Source organism: Hemiscyllium ocellatum, chromosome 6 (assembly GCF_020745735.1).
Source record: "Hemiscyllium ocellatum isolate sHemOce1 chromosome 6, sHemOce1.pat.X.cur, whole genome shotgun sequence".
Classification (NCBI taxonomy): Eukaryota; Metazoa; Chordata; class Chondrichthyes; order Orectolobiformes; family Hemiscylliidae; genus Hemiscyllium; species Hemiscyllium ocellatum.
In genome coordinates, this window is record NC_083406.1 from 89322992 (window position 1) to 89345975 (window position 22984).

At 43.7% G+C, this 22984-nt stretch overlaps 1 protein-coding gene across 1 annotated transcript in view; it reads right to left on the reverse strand.

Annotated features, from left to right (window-relative positions):
* LOC132816950 (protocadherin Fat 4) overlaps window positions 1-22984 on the reverse strand; it is a 135780-nt gene that overhangs the window by 79980 nt on the left and 32816 nt on the right. Inside the window, exon 4 of the mRNA XM_060826974.1 lies at window positions 16209-16383. Within this exon, the coding sequence (XP_060682957.1) occupies window positions 16209-16383 (175 nt within the window). The remainder of the gene's footprint in view (window positions 1-16208; window positions 16384-22984) is intronic.

The window sequence follows — 22984 nt, forward strand, 5'->3', positions numbered from 1 at the left end:
GTGAGTAGTACAGCTATTTGCCAGGTGAGGTGTCCCAAGTGATAAACGCACAGAGGGCATGGTTAGCAGTGTGGGATGTTGGTGTGGGAGCGAGCAAGTGAGGGACACATGGGTAAAAGTGAAAGTGGTAGAGCATGAACTTTGGAGGGAGGTGGGTATCCAGCAGTGCAGTTCTGGACTCACAGAGCTTGTCTGGGTGCACAACTGGTGCCAGTACCAGTGATGCTGGTCAATTCTGACAGATCCTGACAGTGGCAGGTTGCCCTGTGCATGTCACATGGTAACACAGGGCTAAAATTCTTCTAGAGAGATGCTATGGGGGATGGGGGGTGGTGGAGCTGGTTATGAAGCATGTTTGGTAAGATATGATGACAAATTGGATAGACCTTGCAGTGAGAATCTCCTGAAAACCCAACAAAACTAACACTATGCCAAGATGGTGATATATTCCATCCCACTGTATTTCTAATTTGATGCCAAGATGATCTTTCTTTGTTCCTCTAAACTGTTAAGCATTTGTAGTATTTTAGTTGGATTTCAAAGGTAGACAGTCTCACAAATCACTGATTTTTACATAATCTCCCAGTTCTTTCTTCAGCTATTGTCTCTAATATATTCCTCATCATTCATCCTGTTTCTTCTGATGTTCATGAATATTTTACTTTCTCTCAAAGTTGTGCTCAAAGCAGTATAACATTATTCATATCAGATAATGTCACAGGCCTGACTCATTGTTCATGATGGATGGGAGGAGATCAGAGTGAATTAACTCTAAAGAACCTGAAACATGACCTCAATGTACTTCTGACATTTATGTGTTTGGAGGAAGTGAATGGTGCGAATGTTCTGTCTTGGAGAGATGGGATACGTCATGAGCATATCTACATCAATTTCAAACCATTAGACAGGGAGTTTGATTTTGATGTTATCATTGCTAGCTGAGTTACACTAGACTACCTGCTTGCTATAACAGTAGAACAGCCTGTAATAGTCAGTGCTGGGAAATAACCAATGAATCAGATCTTCAATCCTATCATATCCAGTTGTGAATGGTAGTGGACGATTAAACAATGAACAGGAGGTGGGCGCTGCATAAATATTCCCATCCTCAAAGATGCAGGAGGTCAGGATATCAGTGCCAAATACAAAGCTGAAGCTTTTGAATTCTTCTTCAGCCAGGATAACCAAGTTGATGATCTATCTTGGCTTCTTTCTGAGGTTCCCAGCATTCAGAATGCTCAGGTTCAGCCAATTCACTTCACTCCGTATGATATTGAGAAACAGCTAAAGGCAATGGGCACTGAAAAGATTAGGGGCCATAACAACATCTTCGTGATAGTCCTGAAGAACTATGTGGCAGAACCAGCTGTGCACCTAGCCAATCGATACCAGTTACAGCTGCAATGCAGGCATCTACCCACCATTGTGGAAAAGAGACACATGTGAGCATCACTGGTTAGGCTAGTCTTATTCCCAATCCTTAATTGCTCACAGGGCAATTATGAGTCATCCACATTGCTCTGAGTCTGGAGTCACATGTAGGCCAGACCAGGTAAAGGTTGGCAGTTGCGGTCTCTGAAGGATAATAATGAACTGATGGGTTTTTCCTGATGATCAACAACAGTTTCATGGTCATCATTAGACTCTTAATTCCAGATTTTTATTGAATGTAAGTTCCACCATCGACATGGCTGGATTTGAATCCAAGTTGCCAGAACATTGCCTAGGTCTCTGGATTAGTAGGTCAAGCCATATCCAACCTAACTAGTTGCAGCATAAGCAAAGTGATGGATAATGTCATTGACAGTGCTATCAACCCACCCATTGATTCACAGTTTGGGTTCCAACTAAGCCACATAGCTCCTGGCCGCATTATCACCCTAATCCAAAAATAGACAAAACCACTCAACTCCAGAGGTGGGATAATAATGACTGCCGTTGATATTGAGATAACATTTGATCACGTATCATCATAGACCCAGCGAAACTGGAGTCAATGGGAATAGGGGGGATATCTCTCTACCAGATGGAGTTATTCTTGGCAAACAAGAAGAACTTCAATCATCTTAGCTGGACATCATTGCAAGAGTTCCTCAAGGTAATTTCCTCAGCCCAACTGCCTTTAGTTGCTTGTTGCAACTTTCTAATAGCATTGTGGGTCAGCCTGCATAACTTGGGCTGCTGCAATTCAAGAAGACAGCTCACTACCACATTCTCAGTGGCAAATAGGGATGTGCTGGCCCAGCTAACAATGCCTAATCCCAATTAATAAGTTAAAAAAGTTTCACAGGGTTAGGAAAACTAGACAGTAAAAGGGAGCTGTGAATTAATGATTTTTACAACATTTTTCATGGGTCTGGGGGAACAGAAGTGCTCTCTCCAGCTCCTCAAGCAAACCATTTGACTCCCTTTGGCCCATTGTGACCTCTTTCTAGCCTCTATTGTTTGGTGTCCTCTGCTCTAAGCTGATTTGAAGGCTGTTCTCATGCCAGTTGCTGGTGACTGACCAGGGTGGGAAACTGAATGCAAATCTCATACCAAGTTTTTGTGTTAAATTTGGGCAGAACTACCACACTATAATCTTGCCATGTTTGTAAATTGGTTTTCCCTGTGAACTGTTCCTGTCAGATTCTAAATTGTGTAATTTATCTTAACATATGGCATTTGAATTCTTTTGTTAAAGTGAGTAAGCCACTCCTGCTGTCAATTCATGTGTTTGTGGTGTGGGATAGAGAGGAAAGTGAAGATCACATTAAATGGTGGATCAGGCTAGAAGGAATAAAAGGCCTCCTGCTCCTGATTTGTTTTTTTGTAAGTGGGCGCATATGAATGGCTTTTTAGTGGAAAAAATACACTTTCTTGTGAGGACAAAGTGTAGTTTATGTAACCAAATCAAGGAATGACCTATGAATCAGGGTCAAAATGAGAATTCTTTGATATTGTAAGCTACCAAAATAGTCATTTTATGTAGCCATACACATAGACAAGTACAGCACAAACCACTGTTGAGTAGAAACCTTGTTTATGATCCTGGAGAACAAAAATGGCCAAAGAAATGTACTCCTTTAATTTTTTACTGGACTGAGAATCCTTTGATATTTTTCCTGCAGATCTTATTTAACATTACAGTAAGTACAACCAACATTAGCAGTTTTCCATTTGTACCATTATTTTCCTTTTTAACTACTCTAAAGTTAAAAGTATTACTCATAAATTTACTCACAAATGTTATCAGTGGTTTAATAAAATTATCTTTGACACAAATAACGTAAGGAGATGTTTTTCAGTTATATAGGACATTGATAAGACAATGTCTTGAATAACATGCACCGCCTTGGAAAGGAAGGGAGTGCATTGGAGGCAGTTCAGAAGAGGTTTACCTGATTCCTACCCAGAACCAGCAGGTTGCCTTATAGGATTGGATAGGCTGAGCCCATTAGGATTGGATAGGCTGAGCCCATTAGGATTGGTTAGGTTGAGCCCATTAGGATTGGATAGGCTGAGCCTATTAGGATGAGATAGGCTGAGCCCATTAGGATTGGATAGGCTGAGCCTATTAGGATGAGATAGGCTGAGCCCATTAGGATGAGATAGGCTGAGCCCATTAGGATTGGATAGGCTGAGCCCATTAGGATGAGATAGGCTGAGCCCATTAGGATTGGATAGGCTGAGTCCATTAGGATGAGATAGGCTGAGCCCATTCCCACTGGAGTTTGAGACAATAAAACTGCAGATGCTGGAATCCAAAGTAGACAAGCAGGAGGCTGGAAGAATGCAGCAAGCCGTGCTGGCATCAGGGGGTGGAGAAGTCGGCTACGAGAGTTTAGCAAAGTGATACCTGATTGAACTGTATAGGATTGTGATTAGGCTTGACATAGTGGATGTAGAAAGAATGTGAGTGCACCTAGAACTAGGAAGGAACTGCTTTATAATGAGGGACTGCCCTTTCAGGACAGAAATGGGGAAAATTTGTTTCTCTCAGAGAATTATGTGACTTTGGAGTTCTCTGCCTCGGAAGGTAGTGGGGGTGGGTCATTGAACATTTTTAAGAAAGAGATCAATATATTCGTGGGGTTCACCAGTTATTGGGGTAGATGGAAAGGTGGAATTTGAAACACAAACAGATCAACAATGATTGTAATGAGCAGCCTTGTTACAATCTGCAGTCCCCAGCTGCTTCAAGAAAACCACCATCATCCTGGTGCCAAAGAAAGCATATGCAACTTGTCTCAAGGACTACTGCCTGGTGAATCTGACCTCCATAATTATGCAGTGTTTCAGGAAATTAGTCATTGCTCACATTAACTCTCACCTCCCAGCCTGCCTCGATCCCTTGCAATTTGCTATCGGTGCATCAGATCCACGGCAGACACCATTTCCCCAACTTTACACTCATCCTGGAACATCTGGATAATAAGGATACCTATGGCAGGCTTCTACTTAATGAAGACAGCTCCTGCTTCAACACTACAATCCCACCCAGAGTAATCTCCACACTCTGAGACTAGATCTCTGCTCCACCCTCTGCAACTGGATCCTCAGCTTTCTGACCCACAAACCACAAACAGTGAAGATAGACAACATTACCCCCTCCTTGACAATCCTCAACACTGGTGCCCTGTAAGGATACTTACCCTGCCCCCTACTGTACACTCATGGCTGTGCGGCAAAATTTTGCCCAAACTCCATCTACAAGTTCACTGATGACACCATAGTTATCGGATGGATATCAAACAATGACGAGACCAAATACAGGAAGAAGATAGAATGCTTGGTTACATGATGCAAAGATAACAATCTCTCCTTCAATGCCAGCAAAACAAAAGAGCTGATTATCGACTTCAGGAAGCAAGGAGGAGGGCATGCCCCTGTGTATGTCATTGGAGCTGAGGCTGAAGTGGTCAAGAATGTCAAGTTCATGGAGTGATGATCACAAACAACCTGTCCTGGACCACCCACCTTGATACCTCTCCTTCCTTAGGAGGCTAAGGAAACTCAGCATGTCCATAAGGACCCTCACCAACCTTTACAGGCGCACCATAGAAAGCATGCTGTCTGGCTTGGTACAGCAACTGCTCTGCCCAGGACTGTTAGAAGACTACACAAAATTGTGAACACAGCCCAGTCCATCACACAAACCAACCTTCCATCTATTGACTCCATCTACACTCCTCGTTGCCACAGAAAGGCAACCAATGCCACCAAAGACCCCTCCCACACTGGTTATAATCTCTTCCAACCTCTTCTGTCAGGTAGAAGGTGCAAAAGCTTAAACACACAAAACAACACATTCAGGAATAGTTTCTTCTTCCCTGTTGTTGGACTTCTGAATCAGCCTCTCAAATTTCAAATCTAATGTGGGTCTTGATTTTTGTTCCAAGGTTTTGACTCAGCAACAGTGAAGCAACAGCGATGTACTTCCAAGTCAGGATGTTGCATGGCTTGGAAGGGAATTTGCAGGTGGTGGTCTTCCCAAGAATCTCCTGCTCTCACCCTTCTAGATGGTGCCCGGCATGGGTCAGAAAGGTGCACTTACTCTTACAGAGCACAAAAGATCATTGACTTTTTTGTGCACTGTTTTGCAATACATCACGCCTGAACACTGCACTGACTTAAGTTGCTATCTTGGGCTATGCTGGCTCAGTCAGTGGCGAGGCCTCTTTTGCCAGTCAGCAGGATATAACTGTGCCCTACTCTCACCATCCCATCCACTAACGTTTCAAGGTTCCTGTCACCAAACAGAGGGAGGATTCTGGGTAATCCAAGTTGGAGGACGGGAAAAATGTCTGGCTGAAAGAGCTGCTCCTTTTTTTGAGGTATTTTAGGTGTTGGAGGTGATTTCCTCGAATTCCAGGAGCAACAATTACTGGTTTATACGCTGTTGCATTGTTTTGGAACTTAAGAAAATAGAAGTCAAAACAACAGCAGTTTTAAAAGGGAGAAGAGCTGACAAAGGGAGCACATGGTGAGGACAGTGCAGGAGAGAGAGAGAGAACCTGCACAGCTACTGCCTTTGCTGTTTGAATCATGTATTGCTGGACATGGGTGTGCATCTGGGAAAATTAACAAACAGTGAAATTCATAACTAATCTTGGAGGAACTGTTAGGCGAAGTTCACAGCACAGAATCAGATAAGTTAATTGTTGTTTTAAGTCTGTCCAAGAGAAAGGCTGCAGTAGTGAGTATAGTGGATTCTTTCTTGATTATATGTTTTTGGAGATAAGTCTCTTGATTAACTTTGAAATATAAGTCATAGCTATTAATTTAACCTGGGGCAGTGTTTGTAGAGGAATAAGATGGTGTTATTTTCTGGGTCTGTAGATTATGAAGGAGGAAAAATGGCCTTTGCAGTGATATGTACTTCTTGTCAGATGTGGGAGTTTAAAGAGAGTTTAAGGGTTACTGCGGATTATATCTACCATAAATGCTGTTGGATGCAAATCTTATCAGATTGAGTGGATCAGTTGGAGAGACAGATAGAAGCGATGAGGAATTTGCAACAGCAACAGTATGTGATGGATGGCAGATATAGGAAGGGGGGAAAGTCTCAGATACAGTCACATAGATGGGTTAACTCCAGGAAGGGTGAGAGAGGTCGGCACCTTGGGCAGGAGTCTTTTGTGGATATACCCATTTCAAACATGTATGCTGTTTTGGAAAATGTAGGAGGTGATGGATTCTCAGGGGAACGTAGCACGAACAGGCAAAGAGATCAATTGTGTTAGAGGATTCTGTAGTCAGAGGTCAGACAGACATTTCTGTGGCCAGCAGAGAGAAAGCAGAATGGTGTGTTGTTTTTCTGGTACCAGGATCAAGGATGTCTCAGAGAGGGTGCAGAATGTTCTCATGGGGGAGAGGGGCCAGCAAGAGGTCATTGTCCACATTGGAGCCAACGATATAGGAAGGGAAAAGGTTGAGATTCTGAAGGGAGATTACAGAGAGTTAGGCAGAAATTTAAGAAGGAGGTCCTCAAGGGTAGTAATATCTGGATTACTCCCAGTGCTACGAGCTAGTGAGGGCAGGAATAGGAGGATAGAGCAGATGAATGCATGGCTGAGGAGCTGGTGTATGGGAGAAGGATTCACAATTTTGGTTCATTGGAATCTCTTTTGGGGCAGAAGTGACCTGTACAAGAAGGACGGATTGCACCTAAATTGGGAGGGGACTAATATATTGGCAGGGAAGTTTGCTAGAACAGCTTGGGAGGATTTAAACTAGTAAGGTGGTGGGGGGGGTGGGGTGGGATCCAGGAAGATATTGAGGAAAGAGATCGATCTGAGATGGGTGCAGCTGATAACAGACATGAGTCAAACAGTCAGGGCAGGCAGGGACAAGGTAGGACTAATAAATTAAACTGCATTTATTCCAATGTAAGGGGCTGAACATGGAAGGCAGATGAACTCAGGGCATGATTAGGAACATGGGACTGGGGTATCATAGTAATGACAGAAACATGGCTCAGGGATGGACAGGTCTGGCAGCGTTGTGCCAGTATACAAATGCCACAGGAAGGATAGAAAGGGAGGCAAGAGAGGAGGGGGAGTAACATTTTGATAAGGGATGGCATTACAGCTGTGCTGAGGGAGGATATTCCTGGAAATACATCCAGGGAAGTTATTTGGATGGAACTTAGAAATAAGAAAGTGATGATCACATTATTGGGATTGTAATATAGACCCCACCAACAGTCAGAGGGAAATTGATAAACAAACTTGTAAGGAGATCTCAGCTATCTGTAAGAATAAAAGGGTAGTTATGGTAGGGGATGTTAACTTTCCAAACATAGATTGGGATTGCCATAGTGTTAAAGGTTTAGATGGAGAGGAATGTCGTAAGTGCTTACAAGACAATTTTCTGATTCAGTATGTGGATGTACCTACTAGAGCAGTTGCAAAACTTGACCTACTCTTGGGAAATAAGGCAGGGCAGGTGACTGAGGTGTCAGTGGGGGAGCACTTTGGGGTCAGCGACCATAATTCTATTAATTTTAAAATAGTGATGGAAAAGGATAGATAAGATCTAAAAGTTGAAGTCCTAAATTGGAGAAAGCCAATTTTGACGGTATTAGGCAAAAACTTTCGAAAGCTGATTGGAGGCAGATGTTCGCAGGTAAAGGGACAGCTGAAAAATGGGAAGCCTTCAGAAACGAGATAACAAGAATCCAGAGAAAGTATATTCCAGTCAGGGTGAAAGGGAAGGCTGGTAGGTATAGGGAATGCTGGATGACTAACGAAATTGAGGGTTTGCTTAAGAAAAAGAAGGAAGCATATGTCAGGTATAGACAGGATAGATCTAGTGAATCCTTAGAAGAGTATAAAGGAAGTAGGAGTAAACTTAAGAGGGAAATCAGGAGGGAAAAATGGGGACATGAGATAGCTTTGGCAGATAGAATTAAGGAGAATCCAAAGGGTTTTTACAAATATATTAAGGACAAAAGGGTAACTAGGGAGAGAATAGGGCCCCTCAAAGATCAGCAAGGTGGCCTTTGTGTGGAGCCACAGAAATTGGGGGAGATAATAAATGAATATTTTGCATCAGCATTTACTGTGGAAAAGGATATGGAAGAAATAGACTGTAGGGAAATAGATGGTGACATCTTGCAAAATGTCCAGATTACAGAGGAGGACGTGCTGGATGTCTTGAAACGGTTAAAAGTGGAGAAATCCCCAGGACCTGATCAGGTGTACCCTAGAACTGTGTGGGAAGCTATTGAAGTGATTGCTGGGCCTCTTGCTGGGATATTTGTATCATCAATAGTCACAGGTGAGGTGCCGGAAGACTGGAAGTTGGCAAACGTGATGCCACTGTTTAAGAAGGGCGGTAAAGACAAGCTGGGGAACTATAGACCGGTGAGTCTGATCTCAGTGGTGGGCAAGTTGTTGGAGGGAATCCTGTGGAACAGGATGTACATGTATTTGGAAAGGCAAGGATTGATTCGGAATAGTCAACATGGCTTTGTGCGTGGGAAATCATGTCTCACAAACTTGATTGAGTTTTTTGAAGCAGTAACAAAGAAGATTGATGAGGGCAGAGCAGTAGATGTGATCTATGTGGACCTCAGTAAGGTGCTCGACAAGATTCCCCATGGGAGACTGATTAGCAAGGTGAGATCTCATGGAATACAGGGAGAACTAGCCATTTGGTACAGAACTGGCTCAAAGGTAGAAGACAGAGGGTGGTGGTGGAGGGTTATTTTTCAGACTGGAGTCCTGTGACCAGTGGAGTGCCACAAGGATCAGTGCTGGGCCCTCTACTTTTTGTCATTTACATAAATGATTTGGATGCGAGCATAAGAGGTACAGTTAGCAAGTTTGCAGATGACACCAAAATTGGAGGTGTAGTGGACAGCGAAGAAGGTTACCTCAGATTACAACAGGATCTTGACCAGATGGGCCAATGGGCTGAGAAGTGGTAGATGCAGTTTAATTTAGATAAATGTGAGGTGCCGCATTTTGGGAAAGCAAACCTTAGCAGGACTTATACACTTAATGGTAAGGTCCAAGGGAGTGTTGCTGAACAAAGAGACCTTGGAGTGCAGGTTCATAGCTTCTTGAAAGTGGAGTCGCAGGTAGCTAGGATAGTGAAGACGGTATTTGGTATGCTTTCCTTTATTGGTCAGAGTATGGAGTACAGGAGTTGGGAGGTCATGTTGCGGAGGACATTGGTTAGGCCACTGTTGGAATACCTCGTGCAATTCTGGTCTCCTTCCTATTGGAAAGATGTTGTGAAACTTGAAAGGGTTCAGAAAAGATTTACAAGGATGTTGCCAGAGTTGGAGGATCTGAGCTACAGGGAGAGGCTGAACAGGCTGGGGCTGTTTTCCCTGGAAAGTCAGAGGCTGAGGGGTGACCTTATAGAGGTTTACAAAATTATGAGGGGCATGGATAGGATAAATAGACAAAGACTTTTCCCTGGGGTCAGGGAGTCCAGAACTAGAGGGCATAGTTTTAGGGTGAGAGGGGAAGGATATAAAAGAGACCTAAAGGGCAATGTTTTCATGCAGAGGGTAGTACGTGTATGGAATGAACTGCCAGAGGAAGTGGTGGAGGCTGGTACAATTGCAATATTTAAGAGGCATTTGGATGGGTATATGAATAGGAAGGGTTTGGGGTGATATGGGCTGGGTGCTAGCAGGTTCGGACTCCATTGGGTTGGGATATCTGGTTGGCACGGATGGGTTGGACTGAAGGGTCTGTTTCCATGCTGTACATCTCTATGACTCTATGACTCACTTGTCTTTCTGGGCTATAACCTTGTGGCTAACAGTGCAGAACCACAACATGCAGGGCAATTCCTGGCTTGCAGGCTGTCGAGCTGCAGTTTAAAGATGAAGTGTAAACATGGCAATATCCCTGAAGCAGCAGAGTGTTCTGTCTCTCCTGTCACATGATTCCACCAGACAGGGCACAGTGGAAGCTGAGTACATAATTACGCTGATGAAGAATGGAAGATTGCACAAGAAATGTCTCCATGACCCATAGTGGATTGATCATCATGAGTCCCATTGTAGAATAAAACACTTTGCCTAAAAATGGGAAACTTCATGCTGTAATCTAAAAATTTTACATTCTAAAAAACATCTTTCAGGAATAAAATTAGGGAAGGGTTCAACAAAATACTTTAGAAAGTTTGGAACTATCTTACAACAAATGGTAGTTGATGCTGGATTCTTATGAACAAATGTTCCGACATTTTCTGTCACTACACTGCCTGAAGCTTGGTGAGATCATACAGGCATATTGCTCCCATTATGTGGGGGTATTTTGGTGAGACTTATACAACTGTTCTATAAAACACGATGATTCTACATCAATGCATTGTGCTACTTACTCTATTGCCCTCTGGCTTATCATTTATAATTAAATTTTAAACCTGAGAATGATTGATCTTTGTTATCCAAAGTTATTAAGAGATATGAGGTGAAGTCAGATGAAACATTATCTCATAAAACAGTGAAACAAGCTCAAGGGGTTGACATATTCTTATGGCCTATGTTCTTATGGAGCCAGTGAGCAATGCAAAGAACATTGGCTCATGCAGTAGTCAGGGAGAAAGTGAGCACTGCAGATGCTGGAGATCAGAGTTGAAGAACGTGGTGCTGGAAAAGCACAGATGGTCAGGCAGCATCCGAGGAGCAGGGGAGTCAATGTTTTGAGCATAAGCCTGATGAAGTGCTTCTGCTCAAAATGTCAATTCCCCTGCTCCTTGGATGCTGCCTGACAGGCCATGGTTTTCCAGCACCACACTCTTTGACTCATGCAGCAGTCAGCTAAAATGGCAGCAGCTCAATCCTGACTTGCTGGATGCATTACAAGAAATGGACATGAGTTAATTGAACAGTCTGATTTCTGAGCCTATTTGGTGTTGAAGATGCTGGGGAAGTGTCGTTCAATTTCACCCCTCTGCATGGAATTTGAAAACATTACTAACACGGGTAGATTTGTCAGGAGCTGTTCTGAGGTTACATTTCGGAACCGCTTTGAAAATAAAGAGAAGCCGAACGCTGTGATAGAGCATTAAGTGCAAGTGTTCACCCTGAAAGAAAACACTTTAGATCCATTATCACAGCATATCCTTAATGCAATGCACTTAAGACCCCAACATCGGTATCTGCTTTCCTGATGAAATTTCCCTCACCCATGAAATTGTATTTAATGCAAATTTTAATGTACTTGGTTGCAAGTGAAATGGTTTTCAACATATTAAACTTTCCTAATGATGCTTTGTAGGAGTGTTTCTATTTGCTTCCATTAATTACTTTGAAAGGATGTACATATTTGCTGATTAGGGATTTCAAAGTTATTCCATTTAACTGGGTAATTAATTATTATAGTTTTGGAGTTAATCGCTTTCATATTAAAAATGTTCAAGAGGCAGCTCATAAGTGCCCATGTGAAAATCATTCGACATTTTCTCTTTTTTGAGTTGCTACAAACTGCATGAAGGATTAAAACAATATCCATCATAACTTAAAAGATCAGCAAACTAACCTCATTTTCTCATAATGAACCAGCCTGCCCATAAACTCACATAAAACAAATTACTCATTGGTAAAGACACCACAGGGACAGCTGATGTGTGTGAGGCCCAACCCAACAAGAATCAACACAAAAGAGATGGGGTCAATATTATAAAAAGGGGAAAAATAGGAATTAAATATTTGACTAAGGGCAGGAGGCTGCACAGTACATTAATGCAGCAAAAAGCTGCTTCATGGAATATGACCTTAAGACATAGGTGCGCAAGTAGGTCATTGATCCCAACAAGTCTGCTCTGCCATTCAGTGAGATCGTTGCTGATATAATAATCCTTCACGCCCCTTTCCTGCCTGTTTCCCACAAAATCCTTGATTCCCTTACTAATTAAAAATCTCTTGAATATACCCACATTTTCAACTGGGCCATTGTCACCACCTTCTAATTTGGTAAAGACAGAAACAAAGTACTGTTTAGATACCTCTGTCATACACTTTGTTTCAGTGAGTAGCTTATCTTGCTTATTCCTTATGAGCCCCACTCTATCCTTCACTAACCTTTTATATTGGTTCTGTTCGCCGAGCTGGAAGTTTTTGTTGCAAACGTTTCGTCCCCTGGCTAGGAGACATCATCAGTGCTCTGGAGCCTCCTGCGAAGCGCTTCTTTGATGTTTCTTCCGGTATTTATAGTGGTCTGTCCTTGCCACTTCCGGGTGTCAGTTTCAGCTGTCCGCTGTAGTGGTTGGTATATTGGGTCCAGGTCAATGTGTTTGCTGATGGAGTTTGTGGATGAATGCCATGCCTCTAGGAATTCCCTGGCTGTTCTCTGTCTGGCTTGCCCTATGATAGTAGTGTTTTCCCAATCGAATTCATGTTGCTTGTTGTCTGCGTGTGTGGCTACTAGGGATAGCTGGTCGTGTCGTTTCGTGGCTAGTTGGTGTTCATGTATGCGGATTGTTAGCTGTCTTCCTGTTTGTCCTATATAGTGTTTTGTGCAGTCCTTGCATGGTATTTTATAAACTACATTAGTTTTGCTCATGTTGGGTATTGGCTCCTTTGTTCTAGTAAGTTGTTGTCTGAGCGTGGCAAACCAACAGCCACGCTCAGACAACAACTCACTAGAACAAAGGAGCCAATACCCAACATGAGCAAAACCAATGTAGTTTATAAAATCCCATGCAAGGACTGCACAAAACACTATATAGGACAAACAGGAAGACAGCTAACAATCCGCATCCATGAAAATCAACTAGCCACGAAACGACACGACCAGCTATCCCTAGTAGCCACACACTCAGACAACAAGCAACATGAATTCGATTGGGAAAACACTACTATCATAGGGCAAGCCAGACAGAGAACAGCCAGGGAATTCCTAGAGGCATGGCATTCATCCACAAACTCCATCAACAAACACATCGACCTGGACCCAATATACCAACCACTACAGCGGACAGCTGAAACTGACACCCGGAAGCGGCAAGGACAGACCACTATAAATACCGGAAGAAACATCAAAGAAGCGCTTCGCAGGAGGCTCCAGAGCACTGATGATGTCTCTTAGCCAGGGGACGAAACGTTTGCAACAAAAACTTCCAGCTCGGCGAACAGAACCACAACAACAAGCACCCGAGCAACAAATCTTTGCACAAACCTTGAACTAACCTTTTATGTTAATATGCTGGCACATGGTGACAATGTTGTAGACACAGCTGCACAGCAAGGTGTTTGCCCCTTGACTGAGGATGGCTGACCAACCTGGCATGGTATCTCTTTTGGTGACTGTGCTAATTGGCAGCATAAGACAAGGCAAAGCAAGTCAAGACAGGGATACTGACAACATCCAGGTAAGCAATATGTGAACGAGTATTAACAGAGCAAAAGAGCAATGCTGAGATACAACCTGGATTAATCCTTCAGCTGGGCACATCTGTATGCAGAAAGTGTCACCACAGAAGCCTTTCAATGCTAGTTGCCAGTGTGCCACGCAATGTTGTGTTACCAGTGTGCACCTCGCCAATGCCAGTGCTTTGGAGAAGTGCCACAATAGGAGTGAGGTATATGCCAGATGCCAATGTCAGTGGTCAAGGGGTTCATGTTCCTGGTGCTGATGGATCCTGCCCTCAGCTGCAGTTTGGTCATATGCAACATGGAGGTCCTTTGGAGTAAGTGGTGAGCTGAATCTGTCAGGTACCTGTCTGATTTCCATGTCAAGTTTTCTCCACATTGAGTTGATTGAGCTTGTTTGCTAAGATAGAAAGCTGAATATTAATAAAGTGAGTTGTGCTGTCAACAAAATGTTTAACATGCCATCATCCCCCTTCATTGGGAACTCACTGCTGCCAGTTGTGAAAATCACCTCACCGAGTGTAAAAGATGGAAGCTGTTTCTCCTGATGTTATGATGGACCTTGCCTGACTTCTTGTCCAAATCTGCCATACATCTCATCAAACCCCACATTGCTCAACTTTCTGTTCTATGACTCTAGCCAGATTTATCAACAGCTCATTGTCCAACTGAGTTCTCCATTCTCCATTCTGCACTATGACCAGTTTCTTTCCATGTGCTTTTGCCCTCAGACCAAACTTCTGTGACACTTTGATCACATTAAGTTCTCACCGGGTCTTCCACTGTTGGTGTTTCTTGATTGTTGTCAGGCTCTGAGTTGGCAGCAAGAATCTCACTGTACATTGCGATCAAACCTTAATTCAGGAAAATAGGTGAGGACTGAGGCATAGACAGAGGTTTGGGTGAAGTTACCAAAACACAAAACTTCTTCTTCAAGAAGGAAAAGAAAGACAGTGAGTTTATTGGCTGTAAACAGTTTTGCATCTGTGTCCTCTACATCTGTGAGGTGGAGATACCAGTGTTGCTCTGGGGTGGACATGGTCAGCAGTCACACAGCACTAGGTTATATCCAACAGGTTATTTGAAATCACAAGCTTTTGGAGTGCTGTTTGTTCACCTGACGAAGGGGCTGTGCTCTAAAAGCTTATGATTTCAAACTAACCTGTTGGACTATAACCTGGTGTCATTTGATTTCTGACATCTATACTTGTAGCAGTCTGGTGATGAGGTAAAGATCAGTCAGCAAACACAATTCTGATTTAGACTTTGATGACAAAGAAATTATTGACTTGTCCTAAGTATGGGTCAGAAATCTATTCCAAGAACACTAATATTCTAAAGGCTTATTAATACTTTCAACACTACAAAGAGGTTTTCCCAAAAACCTCTTCATCTCTCTAGCCCCCTAATTAATGTATGGCAGTGTTCCAATGGCAGAGTCAAAAGTTATCTTCATAAATTCAATTTCCATTGCAATGCAATTCAACTCTGAATGTGAGTGTCTATAGCTTCCAATAATGTGGCTTTGTGTTTTAATGCAGAACAGCAGGGCTCATTTTAATTAGTCTACTATACATAAGTATGCTATGCTTCAGTTGAGAGGCTGTGATTTCCGTTGACACCTCGTACAGCAAGACATCGTCTAACACACCTAAATTGCTGGGTGTCCCTGCAAGTACCATCTCTTGCTGACTGGTCAGTTGCAACAGCTGCACAAACTCACCAACAGTGAAGAAAAGAAGCCACACTTTAAATTGACCATAGGAAAGCAGACCTCCCAAGCTGTCAGTCTGCACTGGAAACATGTGGGAAACCTTGCCCAGAAGACTCAAAGGGGGAGCCAGTCATCAAAATTAGGGGCGACATGGTGGCTCAGTGGTTAGCACTGCTGCCTCACAGCACTAGGGACCCGAGTTCGATTCCAATCTCGGGCAACTGTCTGTGTGGAGTTTGCACATTCTCCCTGTGTCCTCCGAGTGGTCCGGTTTCCTCCCACGATCCAAAAATGTGCACGTTAGGTGAATTGGCCATGCTAAATTGCTCAAAGTGTGAGGTGCATTAATCAGGGATAAATATGGGGAGTGCATCACTCTTTGGAGGGTTGGTGTGGACTTGTTGAGCTGAAGGGCCTGTTTCCATACTGTAGGGAATCTAATCTAAAATGGTTGGGCTGTTTAGAATATCCAAACTGTGGTGGTAGTAAAAATTTTGTAAACAATTAAACTGTAATTGCTGATCCATTCTGCCATGGTGAGAGTTGTAAGATGGAGTGATAAAAACTATCTCGCTGGGTGAATGGGGTAAAAAGTATTATATTAGATATTTTTGATTGCATAAATCATAAATCCTTGCTTTTAAGCTATTTTGTTAAGTAGTTTTCTATTACCTGCATCTGTGGCAGTCACCACCAGCATATATTCTGCTCGAATCTCTCTATCTAGACTCTGCACGAGGCTGAGACTTCCATTTGCTGAGATTGAGAATTTGCCATCTTCATTTCCGAAGTTAATCTGATAGGTCAGCTTACTGTTGGAGCCCAGATCATCATCACGTCCCAGTACCTGGGAAACACAGCAGGGTCAGATCAAGTAACTGTCTCCAATAATAATAATGTTTCAGAAGTGTTTCTGCACCATGACAATGCATTTATCCTGAAAGTCCACGGCTTATAATATTTCATTGAATGTTTGAAGTGTTTTGTCATTTCTATCTATGGTTCAATCAGAGAATGATTAGTGTTAAAATATCAACTTCCAAATGAATTGATGCAAATGTCATAGTATTTTGACAGGTCTAAGACTCCTTTATAGTGAATTGTTTTTGTCACATTGTTCCACAGACTTTATCTGATTTGATACTGAATACATATTGTGTTGATTTAAGTCACAGTCTATCACACATTCTTGAGTGATCTCATTGTGACAAAAATGGCAAATCACCCTTAAGACTCTTCCATGTCACTTAACAAAAATAACAAGAAGCAATTCAACAACTGTATGTCTCTTTACAAATGGAATTCAGACTTTATGAGCAGAGTTCTCAAAGGTATGAAAATTACTATACATGTCTTTCGGAAATGGCTGCATGTTCTCTAGCAGAGGATGGATTATAGTAACAAAAACAGAGATTGCTGGAAAAGGTCTGGCAGTGTCTGTAGAGAGAAATCAGTGTTAAAGTTTCGGGTCCAATGACCCTTTTTCAGAACTGATGGTAGCTAGGAAAAGGATGTTTTCTATACAGAAGATGATAGGTGGAGATAGAGGCCAAGGAAAGAGAAAATCAGTTGGACAGATGAAGGAGTGGGACTTTAATATCTAGGAGAAAGAATAGCGCTATTAGTCTGGAGAATTGTGTGTGGTAGCAGCCTGTGTAATGACAAGGCCTGGTGTGTTGGAGGGGGTGAAAATATGGGGAAAGGTGCTCAAGCCCTAAAATTGTTGAATTCGATATTCAGTCCAGAAGGCTGCAAGGTTCCCAAGTGAAAATGAGGTGTTGTTCTTCCAGCTTGCATGGACCTTCATTGGGGCACTGCAGCAAGCTGACGACAGAGATGTTGGTTAGTGAACAAGGTGGTTATTGAAGTGGCAACAACTGGAAGCTCAGGGTCTTTTTCACAGACAGACTGTAGATGGTCCACAAAGTGGTCACCAAGTTTATTATCCATTTCCCCAAGGTGGAGGAGACCACACATTGTAAGCAATGAATAAAGTCGACTAGATGAAGTAAAGTGCATCTGGAAGGTATGTCTGGGGCCTTGGATAGCGAGTAGGGAGGAAGTAAAGGGTAAGGTGTTACATCTTCTATGGTTGCAGAGCAAGATGCCATGTGGCTGTTGGGGGGTTTGGGACTAGAGGAGGAATGGATCAGGGTGTCCCATAGGGAACAATCCATGCAGATAGCTGACAAGGGAGGGGATGGGAATATGCATCTGGTGGTGACGTCTCACAGGAGGTGGTGGATGCTGGTGGGATGGTAAGTAAGGACAAGGTGGACCCTAATGCTATGGTGGGCAGGAAGAGAGGTAGTGAGGGCTAAAGTACAGGAGATGGGTTGGTCCTGGCTTAGGGTCCTGTCAAATATTGTGCAGGGGAGCCTTCGGTTGAAGAAGAAGGTGGTCATTTCGGAGGCCCCCTTATCAAAGTTCATATCATCAGAACAGACGTAATGGGGATGGAGGAACTGGGAGAATGGAATAGAGTCTTTACAGGAAGCCGGGTATGAGGATGTATAGTAACTATTAGAGTCGGTGGGTTAGTACTGGATATTGGTGACCAGAAGTGGAAACAATGATGTCGAGGAAGGGAAGGAAGGAATCAGAGATGGATCAGGCAAAGGTGAGAGCGGGGTGGAAATTTAATAAGATAAACTTTTCTAATTATAGAAGAGAGAGGGAAGCAGCATTGATGATGTCATTGATATACCGGAGAAAGAGTTGTAGGTGGGAATAGGACTGGAACAAGGAGTGTTCCACATACCCCAACAAAGAGACAGGCATAACTGGGGTTCATGCAGGTACCCATGGCCAGCCCTCTGACCTGAAGTGGGAGGAGTTAAGAGAGAAATTATTCAGGGTGAGGAAGAACTAGACCAGGCAGAGCAGGGTGTGATGGATGGGGAATGGTTCAGGCCTTTATTCCAGGAAGAAGTGGAGAATTCTGAACCCATCTTGATGGGGGATGAACATGTAAAGAGAATGAGCGGCCATGGAAAAGAGCAGGCGATTGGAGCGATAACTCATCTCTACCTACCTCAAAACTGTCCTATTCCCCCTAGTCCAGGAACTCCCCACATATGTTTGAGACACCACCCACGCCCTCCACCTCCTTCAAGACTTCCGTTTCCCTGGCCCCCAACGCCTCATCTTCACCATGGATATCCAATCCCTCTACACCTCCATCTGCCATGACTAGGGCCTCCAAGCCCTCCATTTTTTCCTCTCCAGACGTCCCCAACAGTACCCTTCCTCCGACACTCTCATTCGTTTGGCCGAACTGGTCCTCACCCTTAACAATTTCCCCTTCGAATCCTCCCACTTTCTCCAGACCAAAGGGGTAGCCATGGGCACACGTATGGGCTCCAGCTATACCTGTCTCTTTGTTGGCTGCATAGAACATTGATCTTCCTAATTACACTGGCACCACTCCCCAACTCTTCCTCCGCTACATTGATGACTGCATTGGCGCCACTTCGTGCTCCTGCGAGGAGGTTGAGCAATTCATCAACTTCACCAACATATTCCACCCTGACCTTAACTTTACCTGGACCATCTCTGACACCTCCCTCCCCTTCCTGGACCTCTCCATCTCCATTAATGACGACCAACTTGACACTGACATTTTTTACAAACCCACCGACTCCCACAGCTACCTGGATTACACCTCTTCCCACCCTACCTCTTGCAAAAATGCCATCCCGTATTCCCAATTCCTCCGCCTCCGCCGTATCTGCTCCCAGGAGGACCAGTTCCACCACAGAACACACCAAATGGCCTCCTTCTTTAGAGACTGCAATTTCCCTTCCCACATGGTTAAAGATGCCCTCCAACGCATCTCGTCCACATCCCGCACCTCCGCCCTCAGACCCCACCCCTCCAACCGTAACAAGGACAGAACGCCCCTGGTGCTCACCTCCCACCCTACCAACCTTCTCATAAACCAAATCATCCGTCGACATTTCCGCCACCTCCAAAAAGACCCCACCACCAGGGATATATTTCCTTCCCCATCCCTTTCCGCCTTTCGCAAGACCATTCCCTCCATGATTACCTGGTCAGGTCCACGCCCCTCTACAACCCACCCTCCCATCCTGGCACCTTCCCCTGTCACCGCAGGAACCCTAAAACCTGCGCCCTCACCTCTTCCCTCACTTCTATCCAAGGCCCTAAAGGAGCCTTCCACATCCATCAAAGTGTTACCTGCACATCCACTAATATCATTTATTCTATCCGTTGCTCCCGATGCAGTCTCCTCTACATTGGGGAGACTGGGCGCCTCCTAGCAGAGGTCTTTATGGAACATCTCCAAGACACCCGCACTAATCAACCACACCGCCCCGTGGCCCAACATTTCAACTCCCCCTCCCACTCTGCCGAGGACGTGGAGGTCCTGGGCCTCCTTCACCGCTGCTCCCTCACCACCAGACGCTGGAGGAAGAATGCCTCATCTTTCGCCTCAGAACACTTCAACCCCAGGGCATCAATGTGGACTTCAACAGTTTCCTCATTTCCCCTTCCCTCACCTCACCCTAGTTCCAAACTTCCAACTCAGCACTGTCCCCATGACTTGTCCGGACTTGTCCTACCTGCCTGTCTCCTTTTCCACCTATTCACTCCACCCTCTCCTCCCTGACCTATCACCTTCATACCCTCCCACACTCACCTATTGTACTCTATGCTTCTTTCTCCCCACCCCCACCCTCCTCTAGCTTTACTGTCCATGCTTCAGGCTCTCTGCCTTTATTCTTGATGAAGGGCTTTTGCCCGAAACGTCGATTTCGCTGCTCCTTGGATGCTGCCTGAACTGCTGTGCTCTTCCTGCACCACTAATCCAGAATCTGGTTTCCAGCATCTGCAGTCATTGTTTTTACAAGGTGATAGTCAGGCCACAAACTGAAAATTCTGAAACTGATGTAAAACATCAGAAGAGTCACGGATGTAAGTGGGATGGGACTGGACGAGGGGAGAAAAAACTGATTGGAGGGAGGAAGAGATGAGTTCTGTGGGGCAGGAACAGGCAGAAACAGTGGATCTGTTTGTGGATTTTGTGAAGGAGATAGAAGTAGCCTTTCTGTGCAGGACTGAGGGGCCTCTGTACTGTCTGCAGTACCACTTCAGATTAAGCTTCCTTAGACAGATATAAAAGATTGCACTATTCAAAGACAAGTTGCCATCCAAGTCAACATTTATATTTCAACCAACGTCTAAAATAGATTATTTGATCACACATCTTATTGATGTTCATGGGAACTTGTTATTCGTTAATTGGCCTGTTGTGTTTTTTTTATATTAGCTGGAAGCATTTCCTTTCTTCATTATAAAACTGATGTAATTATGAAGAGAAATGTGATGCACAGTTTACGAAGGTAACACCTCAGACCAAACTAATGTTTCAGCTCAATATGCTTTTGGCCATTTTTTTTAGAAACTTTAGCATCTGAAGGAGCTGTCAAAACAAAAGCCCTACTTGATGGCAGATACTTATGGTTGAAATGAAATTTGAACAGAAGCCTGAAAACATGCAACATGATGAAAAGAATCTTGAGGTCAAGCATCAGTTTAGCGCAAGGTGTTATCTTGGCAAAGGAGTTGAAGCTTTTGCTAGGAACAACCAACCGGAGAATCATTAAGGGACTGATTGCCCTTTAAATCATCTGTGAGCATTCACGAAAGTGGTTTAATGGCATTTCAGTCAACAATATTTAACCTTAGGGATATACACAGGTTACATGAATGGACAACTGAACTATAATGCAGGGAAATGTGATGTTCTGCACTTTTACAGGAAAAGTTAAGAAATGAATGTCATCTAGATGGAAAAAGACTGCAGGAAGCTAAAGAACAGAGGATTTGGGATTTCTTGTCTGTTAATAATAAAAAGTTAGCATTCATGTCCAGCAGGTAAGAGGGAAGGCAAAATGGAATGTTGGTCTTTGTTTCAAAAGGAATAGAGTGTAAAAATAAGGAGGTTTCGCTAAAGTGGTACAAGGCAATAGTCAGGCCATGATAGTCAGGAACATTGTGAACAGTTTGGGCCCCATGTCAGAGGAAATTGGAGGCGGTCCAGAGAAAGTTCACTAGGGGCTGATGCCAGGTATGGAGGTTGAGTAGGTTGGGACTGTACATGTTGGAGTTTCGAAGAATATGATGTGAACTGTTTGAAAGCTCCTTAGAGTACCTGATGAAGTAAATACAGAAAAGTTATTTTCCCTTGTGGGAGAGTCTAGGACCAGAGGACATAGACATAGAATATGGTGTCACACTTTTGAGACAAAGATGAGGAGGAATTCCTTCTCTCAGGGAATTGTGAATCAGTGGAATTCTGTACGACAGAGGGCAGTTGAAGCTGGATAATTAATTATATTCAAGGCTGAGGTAGACAATGTTTTAATTTGGAACAGAATCAAAGGTTGTGGGGAATAGGCAGGAAAGTGAATTTGAGGATTATCAGATCAGCCATGATCTCATGGAATGGCAGAGCTGATTTGATGGGCTAAATTGCTTACTTTTGCTCCTTTGTTTAATGGCCTTCTATCTTTATGTAAAAAGTGAGGTCTGCAGATGCTGGAGATCAGAGCTGAAAATGTGTTGCTGGTTAAAGCACAGCAGGTCAGGCAGCATCCAAGGAACAGGAAATTTGATATTTCGGGCCAGAGCCCTTCATCAGGAATGAGGAGACCTCATTCCTGATGAAGGGCTCTGGCCCGAAATGTCGAATTTCCTGTTCCTTGGATGCTGCCTGACCTGCTGTGCTTTAACCAGCAACACATTTTCAGCTTCTATCTTTATGTCCTTCCCAAAAACAAGCAGCTCTACTAAATAAGCTGTGGCTGAAGATTTTGAGTGCTCCTTAAAACTGTACCACATTATACTGTTGACTCAATGCTGGAGGTTTGAAGAAGACTTATCAAGCACTTTGGAAAATTTCCTGGGAAACTTTATCAAGGTTTCAATACAATCAAGATTTCCGGTGGGCATCACTGGAAAAGATCAAGTCCTCAATTATAACTTCAGAGACAACTAATATGAGTTACCAAGAAATTGAGAGTGCTTATCATGGATATTTTGCGAGGGATCCCTCTAGTGTACAAGAGAAATAGAAGGGGGATGAAAGTAGGCAGATCAGAAGCAGCTTAAAAATGTGTTGTTGGAAAAGTGCAGCAGGTCAGGCAGCATCAAAGGAACAGGAGAATCGACGTTTCGGGCATAAGCCTTTCTTCAGGAATGAGGAGGGTGTGCCAAGCAGGCTAAGATAAAAGGTAGGGAGGAGCGACTTGGGGGAGGGGTGTTGGGAATACGATAGGTGGAAGGAGGTTAAGGTGAGGGTGATAGGCCGGATAGGAGGTGGGGACGGAGAGGTCGGGAAGAAGATTGCAGGTCAAGAAGGCGGTGCTGAGTCTGAGAGTTGGGACTGAGAAAAGGTGGGGGGAGGGGAAATGAGAAAGCTG